This window comes from Heterodontus francisci, chromosome 11 (genome assembly GCF_036365525.1).
Source record: "Heterodontus francisci isolate sHetFra1 chromosome 11, sHetFra1.hap1, whole genome shotgun sequence".
Classification (NCBI taxonomy): domain Eukaryota; kingdom Metazoa; phylum Chordata; class Chondrichthyes; order Heterodontiformes; family Heterodontidae; genus Heterodontus; species Heterodontus francisci.
The window spans coordinates 33,238,042-33,248,032 of NC_090381.1; the positions used below are offsets into that span (position 1 = coordinate 33,238,042).

The following is a 9,991-nucleotide window of genomic DNA, read 5'->3' on the forward strand; positions in this document are numbered from 1 at the left end:
TCACAATCCGCACTTCCATTTTCCCCCCATTGCCATATTGCTGGAGCAACCTAAAGGAAGTGATGGGGAATGATGTCCTTTTTTAAAGGACACACTGATGGAGGAGAGAAGGAAACTTCTCCGTGCAATCCTGAAAAACCTATTGCTTTCATCAATGGGAACCAGTGCAAAGAACAAGCCAACCCACTGCACTAATAGATACCACTAAAATCTCTACGAAGAACAACAATGTGTTTAGTGTATTCTCCAATAGAAAGATATTCAGAAGAGAAAAGGAGTGAGGGAAGGTTAGCAGAGGTGTCCAAAAACATTGTCGAAGAGATGTGTTCTAAGAAGGGCTTAAAGTGAGGAGAAAGGTAGCGAGCTACTGACCATCAACTTTGAAATGTTATATTGTCGTGAAAATATTCTTGTTGGTTTCATCCTTTCAATCCCAGATCTCTTCTGCTTATAAATATTGTTCTAAACTCCCTAACCTCTCATGTAATTCAGTGTGCCCTCTTAACATGCCCCTCAAATTCCATATCAATGGAACTGGAAATAGCTGTGTGAAATCCAATTTGTTGATTGGATGGACACGTGCAATCTGCCCATTCTGAATCAAAACAGTGGTTACTGAATGATGTGAGGCAGGCAGTGAAAAGAGGAAGTGAGAGTTTGATCTGTAAATTCATACAGCTAAATATCAGAACAGACTGACGTTGCATAGAAAGCACTGGGGAAATTCAACATTTTCCAGCCTATTGCAAACATTGAATTGTTTTCAAATCTATTTACTCAAGTCATTGCAGTATCCCAACGGCCAAGGGTTGACACCCACAGACATTTCCCTAGAAACATATTGTTATTTTCCCTCCTGTAGATCTACTCAATTATTTCACAAAATGAGCCCAGTCTCAGCTCTCCACTAGCAAGGGTGTCAGATCTTTGATTGCCCACGTAATGTATTCCTCATTTCTACACAGCTGTTAGCTTGGGCTTGTATTCCCTTGAGTAGAGAAGATTATAGGGTGTTTAAGATGATTAAAGGATTTGATAGGGTAGATAGAGAGCAACTGTTCTCTCTGACATGGGAGCCCAGAAAAAAAGGGCCTAATCTTTCATTTAGAGCTAGGCTATTCAGAGCTGATGTCAGAAAGCATTTTTCCACACGAAGGGTAGGGGAAATCTGGAATTCTCTCCCCACATTTTTTGACGTTGGGGGTTAATTGAAAATTTCAAAACTGATTTTGATACGTTTTTGTTTGGTAGGGTATTAAGGGATATGGAACCAAGGTACAGTTAAGATACCAATCAGCCATGAATTAAATGAATGGTGGAACAGTTTTGAGGGGCTGAATGGCCTACTCCTGTTCCTATGCTCCACTGATGAGAGAGCAGTATCTTCCCTATGAGAAGAAAGGAAGGGAAGGCAAATGCAAAAAATAAGCTGATGACTGTCTCAAGTGTGAAATTTATGAAAACTGCTGAAGTTTACTAGGGTCAAAGGTCTTGGAACAACCATGATGTGACCCACAAACGATGAGTTTTCGATAAAAAAGAGTTACTCCTTCCGTAACTATGAACCCAAACAACACAGGAGAGTAAGCTTCATTTCAACAAAACCACCATTGAAACGTTTTGACACAAATCAGCTTCACATAATCAGTCAAAACAGGCCAAGCAAAAGAAGAAGGAAGTCACCAGAATCCCAGTGTCCAGTCCACAAATCAAAGCTTCATTCACTATCTGTCTCAGCTACCTCTTGTGGAAGTGAGTTCCACATTCTTACCACTCTTTGGGAAAAGAAGTTTCTCCTGAATTCCCTATTGGATTTATTAGTGACTTATATATGTATTGGCCTAGTTTTGGTCTTCTCCACAAGGGTAAACATCTTCTCTATGTCTACCCTATCACCCCTCTTTCATAATCTTAAAGACCTCTATCAGCTCACCCCTCAACCTTCTCTGTTCTAGAGAAAAGAGCCTATTCAGACTTTGCTGATAAGTATTTTCTCTCAATTCTAGTATAATCCTTGTGAATCTTTTTTTTTTACCTTCTCCAGTCCCTCCATATCCTTTTTATAATATGGAGACCAAACTGTTCACAGCACTTGACGTGTAGTCTAACCAAGGTTCTATACAACTTTAATGCAACGTCTCTGACTTTCAATTTTATCCCTTTATAAATACACCTAAGTGCTTGGGTTTCGTTTTTATGACCTTGTTTACTTACAGCGATTTATGCAGCTCAACCATGAGATCCCTTTGCTCCTCTATCCCATTTAGGCAGCTATTTTCCTTTTATTGTTTCTACCAGAATGTAACACCTCACACTTGTTTATATTGAAATCAATTTGCCAATTGCATGCCCATCCTGCAAGTTTATTAATGTCATGTTGTATGGTGTCATAGTCATAGAGAGAGATACAGCACTGAAACAGGCCCTTTGGCCCACCGAGTCTGTGCCGGCCATCAACCACCCATTTATACTCATCCTACATTAATCCCATCTTCCCTACTTCATCCCTACCTTCCCTCAATTCTCCCACCACCTACCTACACTAGGGGCAATTTGCAATGGCCAATTTACCTATCAACCTGCAAGTCTTTGGCTGTGGGAGGAAACCAGAGCACCTGACAGAAACCCACACGGTCACAGGAAGAACTTGCAAACTCCACACAGGCAGTACCCAGAACCAAACCCGGGTCGCTGGAGCTGTGAGGCTGCGGTGCTAACCACTGCACCACTGTGCAGTGTTAGAAAGCAAGGAATTAGTTTAGGAAGAAACCATCAATTATTCACCACCACGGTAAAAGTAAAGGCTACATTGAAGGGCAAAGCAAAGTTGGTGGAATTATGTAGGGCGAAGACCTGAATGGTAAACTGGTGATGGATGTACAGCCCAAGGGAGTGGGCAGAGCGGAAAGCATGATGGATGGGTCTTGTAGGGTTTATGGCCATCTAGACATGACAGTGATGGAGGTAAGTCTCAAAAAAACAATCACTAACCATTGATTGAAATAATGGATTTAATAACCCACCCTAGTCCATTGATCACTCTCCAGATACTCTTAGGATTATCTAGGAATGGAAAGAATGGAATAAACAGACTATTAAATCCAGCTACAATTTAATATTGATTGAGAGAGGAGGAACTTGCAATTAGACAGCATTTTACCACATCTCACAGAGATATCTCAATTAGCTTCCCATCATGGAAACTTGGAAATACATCTATGCAACTATGATTGGACCAAATGACAATGTACTACTGCTGTTGTAACAGAACATTTTAATAAGTATTTACCAATGTTGAGGGGACAGTGTCATCTATTAAAGTGTGTCACTCACAGAATAATTCAATGAGGGGAATCGGCACAAGGTGAAAGATGCCTGGCAGTTAGTTTGTCCTTTCTCAAGTTAACAGGTTGCTTACTGCGTTGAATGACTCTCCTGCTATTTGCCAGTTTCGGCTGAGAGCTGCAGATTCTCAGCAGATAAATCTGGGGTCAGATCAATAATTACCCAGCTTTCGGAGTGACCAGAGGAATGGAGCAATAATCACAAACCCTTGGGCAGGGGGCATCAGGGCAATAGGATCCGTAAAGACCTCTCTTACAAGAGCGCTCTTTTGTACAGAGCCGGAGCATAGTGTTGCTTTCTCAGGAACTACCAGGTGAACAGAGCAGCCGCTAAAACCTGCTGTTAGCCCGTGAAAGCCACCATTAAAGAGATGTTTCCTATCTTTGCCAGCCCCCGCTGTGAGGTTGCAGTGTGTGCCCTGCCCTGCCCGCTCCATACCCATCACTAAAACCCCCTGACCCCGGTTACTTACAGCAAGCACAGGGCTAACGCTCCTTCGAATGACTCGCTGTGACGGACCAGAAAGCTGCCGTCCAGTGCCGCCTTGGCGAGCAGGGTCTCGGCCATGGGTCGGGAGATGTCCTCATGGTACCACGGATCGTTCATCTTCCTTCACTTTATTCCATCCAAACTCCGCTGCCCCTGGTTCAAAGACAGTAATAGCTGCACCGCGCCCTCAAACAGCCTTTCCTGCCCGTGAGGAAGCCAGACTGAGCTTCACTTCCTCAAAAGTACTGTCAGACATACAGAAACAACACGTGCTTCAGTTTATTCCAAGTACAACAAGACCGGCCCATTCTCCTCTCGTCTCATTAACATCCGACCAAACCATTCTCCTCCAGTCTCCCTAACACCTGAGAACCCACTCATCTCCCGTCTCACCAAAACCCAACCACACCATTTCCCTTCTGTCTCACCAACTCCCAACAAGTGCATTCTCCTCCAGCTTCACTAACAACCAGCCCAATTATTTCCAACTTGGGGAATTCCTTTCATGTCTTTGACATCTTTCCAAAATTAGGTTGCCTAAAATTGGGCGCATTTCTCTAATGGCAGTTTAACCAATGATTTGTGAAGGGCTTAGCGTTACGCCTCTACTCCTGTACCCCATGTTCTCATTTATAAAACCTTCAGGCCCGCACATTGGCTCACTTCGAAAGGTTTGTGTATGTAAATCTCCCCCCAAGTCTAATCCTTTTAAAACGTTACCATTTCATCCTCAGTTGTTTTCTCCCAAAACGTATTGCTTCACATTTCTCTGCATTAAATTTCATCTTACATCACTGTGCCCAATCTGGTGGGCATCCTTGCAGCTATGAAAGATAATGAACATGCAGCAAACAGTCCACTTCAGTGGGCTGTCTTCTCTTGGTGCACCTTTGTTGATGGCTTTGAAGACCGATCCTCGAGAGGCAGGTTCTGCCATAAGTGCTGCATGTGAAGCTGCCAAGTGATGCTGTGAGTTGTTGTTTTTAATATTCCTGCCTGTTGACCAGCTGCTGTGGCAATTGGTCATCATGGTAGTGCACACCAGTCCACAGGATGTGCATGGAATAACAACAAGCTGAAACCTTAGGACTAAGCACCTTGCTGTATGACTGTGAAATATGGGCGACTACAGCTACCAGGAAAAGAAGCTCAATAATTTCCATCTTCGCTGTCTGTGACACATTTATGGGTATATCCTGGCAAGACAAAATCTCAAATGCATCAGTCCTCACAAAGGCAGAGCTCCCAAGTACATTGGCACTAATCAAACAGAGGCATCTTCAGTAGATCAGACACGTCCACAGGATGGCAGACGGTCGCATACTCAAGGACCTTCGGTATGGTGAGGTAGCCAGGGCCAGCTGACCAGTAGGGAGTCCAAAGCTCTGCTTCAATGTTGCCTGCAAGTGTGATATGAAGGCTCTAAACATCGACCATCGCACCTGGGAGTCACTAGCTGGCGGAAATGAGTAATGGCAACACATCCAGTGCTCAATCTACTAACCTATCTATGTCCTCAGTACTTGCATGCAGTCCTGTTTGTTGTCTGACCAAACTCCCTTTTTTGGAATCTGTAGCTTTTAATATTGTACCCCTATAACTAGGTCCACATCACACACACAACACTAATATACGCACACATATTTATAGAGAACAGCAATGATTTTCCCAACACTCACGGTCTAAAAAAAAATCCATTAACCACTACTCTTTGTTTTCTGTCTTTCGACTAATTTCCTATCCATGCTGCCACATCCCTTTTGGACGATGCTCCATATCAACAAGTCTCCTATGAGGCCCCTAATCAGATGCCTTTTGAAAACGTGTATACATATCCATTTGCATTCTCTTTACCAAATCCATTCTCCTCAAATCCATATCACATGCATTCCATCCAATAAATTCCACTCCTACACCATTGATTTTTGGACACTTGCTACGTGGAGGAGTGAACTGGTTGGAGGACCTCCTTGTGGGTTGGTTGCTGGGCTTGGCCAAAATTGATAGTCCTAGGCACGGGGAGGGTAGGATCTGTGAAGGTTGTTCTGGCTGCCTGCCTCTACTTCACGGTTATCCACGCATGGGTGTCCCTGCAGTGAGAGCACATACTGCCAGCTGGTACATTTGTCTGCACTCGGTGTCACTGTAGGACATAAACAGCATCACAGTTGATGAGATCAAAATTGTAATTTAGTTCTAAGCTTCCCTTAATTGGAATGGGCTGTCCATGGTTCCCTTCTCTTGACAGTGTGGTCCTGGGGGGGAGGGGTGGTGGTACTCTTGCAGTGGTGCTGTTGGTGAGTTAACACAGAAACCAGTGCTTTCTTAATGATCTGTTTCAAATCGCCCTGACTCAGAGGCTTTAACAATTTTTTTTCCAGAATGATTCACTGCAATCAACTGCCTGACGTAGAGGCTCATAACAATTAATTTAGACTCCATTTATCAGCCTGATGCACTTGAACCCAATAGACTCAGCTCGACCTTATGTAACAAAATTGCATTCCGTCATACCCAATCCCCTCCTGTGCAAGTCATGCACAACAACCTATTTTCTTGCTGCGTGACACACAGACAAACTCAATCCTTCTCCTGCCCTTTGCTCCAGACCCAACCAAACCAGTTCACCTCCGTCACCTTGCTAAACATTAGTGCACATATTTATTTGATATAACGTATATTTTAGCTTCCAGCCTGCATTGGGATTGATTTCAATTGACATTAATATTAAACTCTACCTGTAGTTCATTGTGTTTGTTATAATCACACATACATTTGAGCTGCTGACCGGTTGTTCATTAGCAGCTGTATCTGTTCATAATAAGAACTAGGAGCAGGAGTAGGCCGTCCGGCCCCTCGAGCTTTCTCCGCCATTCAATAAGATCATGGCTGATCTTTTCGTGGACTCAGATCCACTTACCCGCGCTCCCACCGTATCCCTTAATTCCTTTATTGTTCAAAAAGATATCTACCTTAGCTTTAAAGACGTTTACTGAAGAAGCGTCAACTACTTCACTGGGCAAGGAATTCCATGGATTAACAACCCACTGGGTGAAGAAGATCCTTCTTAATTCAGTCCTAAATCTGCTCCCTCTAATCTTGAGGCTATGCTCTCTTGTCCTCGCTTCACCTGCCAGTGGAAACATCCTCTCTACTTGTATCTTATCTATTCCCTTCATGATTTTATATGTTTCTATAAGATCCCCCCTCATTCTTCTGAACTCCAATGAATATAATCCCAATCTACTCAGTCTCTCCTCATAAGCCAACCCCCTCAACTCCGGAATCAACCTAGTGAACCTCCTCTGCACCCTCTCCAGTGCCAGTATATCCTTTCTCGAGTGAGGAGACCAAAACTGGACACAGTACTCCAGGTGCGGCCTCACCAGTACCTTATACAGCTGCAACATAACCTCTCTGCTTTTAAACTCAATCCCTTTAGCAATGAAGGACAAAATTCCATTTGCCTTCCTAATTACTTGCTGTACCTGCAGACCAACCTTCTGCGATTCATGCACAAGGACACCCAGGTCCCTCTGCAAAGCAGCATGCTGCAACTTTTTACCATTCAAGTGATAATCCTTTTTACTGTTACTCCTACCGAAATGAATGACTTCACATTTATTAACATTGTATTCTATCTGCCAGACCTTTGCCCACTCACTCAATGTATCTATGTTCCTCTGCAAAGTTTCACAGTCATCTGCACACTTTGCTCTGCCACTCATCTAAGTGTCATCTGCAAACTTTGACACCCTACACGTGGTCCCCAACTCCAAATCATCTATATAAATTGTAAATAATTGTGGTCCCAACACCGATCCCTGAGGCACACCACTAGTGACTGATTGCCAACCAGAATAGCACTCATTTATCCCCACTCTCTGCTTCCTGTTAGTCAACCAATCCTCTATCCATGCTAATACTTTACCCCTAACGCCATGCATCCTTATCTTATGCAGCAGCCTCTTGTGCAGCACCTTGTCGAAGGCCTTTTGGAAATCTAGGTACACCACATCCACTGGGTCCCCATTGTCCACCTTGCTCGTAATGTCATCATAGAATTCCAAAAGATTTGTCAAGCATGACCTGCCCTTCATGAACCCATGCTGCATCTGCCCAACGGGACAATTTCTATCGAGATGCCCTGCTATTTCTTCCTTGATAATAGACTCAAGCATCTTCCCCACTACAGAGGTTAAGCTAACCGGTCTATAATTCCCCATCTTTTGTCTACCTCCCTTTTTAAACAGTGGCGTCACATCTGCTGTTTTCCAATCAGCTGGGACTACCCCAGAGGCCAGCGAATTTTGGAAAATTACCGTCAGTGCACCTGCTATTTCTCCCGCCATCTCTTTTAGTACCCTGGGATGCATTCCATCAGGGCCAGGAGACTTATCAATCCTTAGCTCCATTAGCTTGCCCAACACTACCTCTTCCGTAATAATGATTGTTTCCAGGTCCTCACCTACGTTCGTCTCTTTGTCAATTACTGGCATGTTATTAGTGTCCTCCACTGTGAAGACCGATACAAAATACCTGTTCAATGCCTTGGCCATTTCATCATATCCCATAACTAAATTCCCCTTCTCATCCTCTAAAGGACCAACGTTTACTTTAGCCACTCTTTTTTGTTTTATATATTTATATAAACTTTTGCTATCTATCTTTATATTCTGTGCTAGTTTTTTCTCATGTTCTATCTTACCTTTCTTTATAGCTCTTTTTGTAGCTTTCTGCTGACCTTTAAAGGTTTCCCAATCTTCTAGTTTCATGCTGCTTTTGGCCACTTTGTATGCCTTCTCTTTCAATTTGATAGCCTCCCTTATTTCCTTAGACAGCCATGGCAGATTACCCTTCTTCAGAGTTCCGAAGAAGGGTCACTGACCCGAAACGTTAACTCTGCTTCTCTTTCCACAGATGCTGCCAGACCTGCTGAGTGAATCCAGCATTTCTTGTTTTTGTTTCAGATTTCCAGCATCCGCAGTATTTTGCTTTTATTATGGCAGATTACCCCTTTTCTTCCAGTCCTTCCTCTTCACTGGAATATACTTTTGCTGAGCACTTTGAAAAATTGCTTTGAAAGTCCTCCACTGCTCGTCAACTGTCCCACCGTAAAATCTTTGTTTCCAGTCCACTTTAGCCAAGTCCTCCCTCATTCTATTGTAGTCCCCCTTGTTCAAGCATAGGACCCTGGTATTGGATTTTATCTTCACACTCTCCATCTGTATTCTAAATTCAACCATACTGTGATCACTCCTTCCAAGAGGATCCCTAACTATGAGGTCATTAATTATTCCTGTCTCATTACACAGGACTAGATCTAGGATAGCTTGCTCCCTTGTCGGTTCAACATACTGTTCAAGAAAACTATCACGGATACACTCAACAAATTCCTCCTCAAGGCTACCCTGACTGAGCTGGTTCGACCAATCTACATGTAGATTAAAATCCCTCATGATAATTGCCGTACCATTTTTACAGGCATTAGTTATTTCTTTGTTTATTGCCCTCCCCAATGTGATGTTATTATTTGGTGGCCTATAGACTACGCCTATTAATGACTTTTTCTTCTTAGAGTTTCTAATTTCCACCCAAATGGATTCAACCTCATTCTCCATAGAACCTATATCATCTCTCAGCAGCGCCCTGATGTCATCCTTGAGTATCAGAGCTACACCACCTCCTTTACCTTCCTGTCTGTCCTTCCGAATAGTCTGGTACCCCTGGATATTTAACTCCCAGTCGTGTCCAACCTGTAACCATGTCTCCATTCTCTGTTGTATTGATTGAGCAGTACAGTCATGCAGAGCAGTATTTATTTGTTCCCAAGTAAATTCTGAGCCTGGCCTTAACCTCAGCCCTTTCCCCTCCACCATCGGCAGCCTGCAAAAACTACCATGGAGTGGCAGATCAATTTTGAATCAAGATTAAAGATTGTGCTTAAGTTCTCAATCAGATTATTAAGGTAGTGACCAGAAGGCTGCAGCTTCCAGATCCAGTTGGTGTTGAGTTGACTGATCCCAACCAGGGCAGCGTGAGGAGTACAGCAATTGGCCTCAGTGATCCTGGGTGAGGGAGGGGTCCCACTCCTGATTGCCATCTAATGGTCCCTGCTGGGGGTGCCTGTATGTGGATGTCAGGTCCAGCTGTGCTA

General features: G+C 43.5%; 1 protein-coding gene across 2 annotated transcripts in view; it reads right to left on the reverse strand.

Annotated features, from left to right (window-relative positions):
* inpp5d (inositol polyphosphate-5-phosphatase D) overlaps positions 1 to 4,073 on the reverse strand; it is a 241,649-nt gene extending 237,576 nt beyond the window's left edge. For both annotated transcript variants that reach the window (XM_068041953.1, XM_068041951.1), the window contains exon 1: positions 3,818 to 4,073. In XM_068041953.1, the coding sequence (XP_067898054.1) occupies positions 3,818 to 3,951 (134 nt within the window). In that variant the 5' untranslated portion in view covers positions 3,952 to 4,073. The remainder of the gene's footprint in view (positions 1 to 3,817) is intronic.
* Positions 4,074 to 9,991: the final 5,918 nt, after the last annotated feature.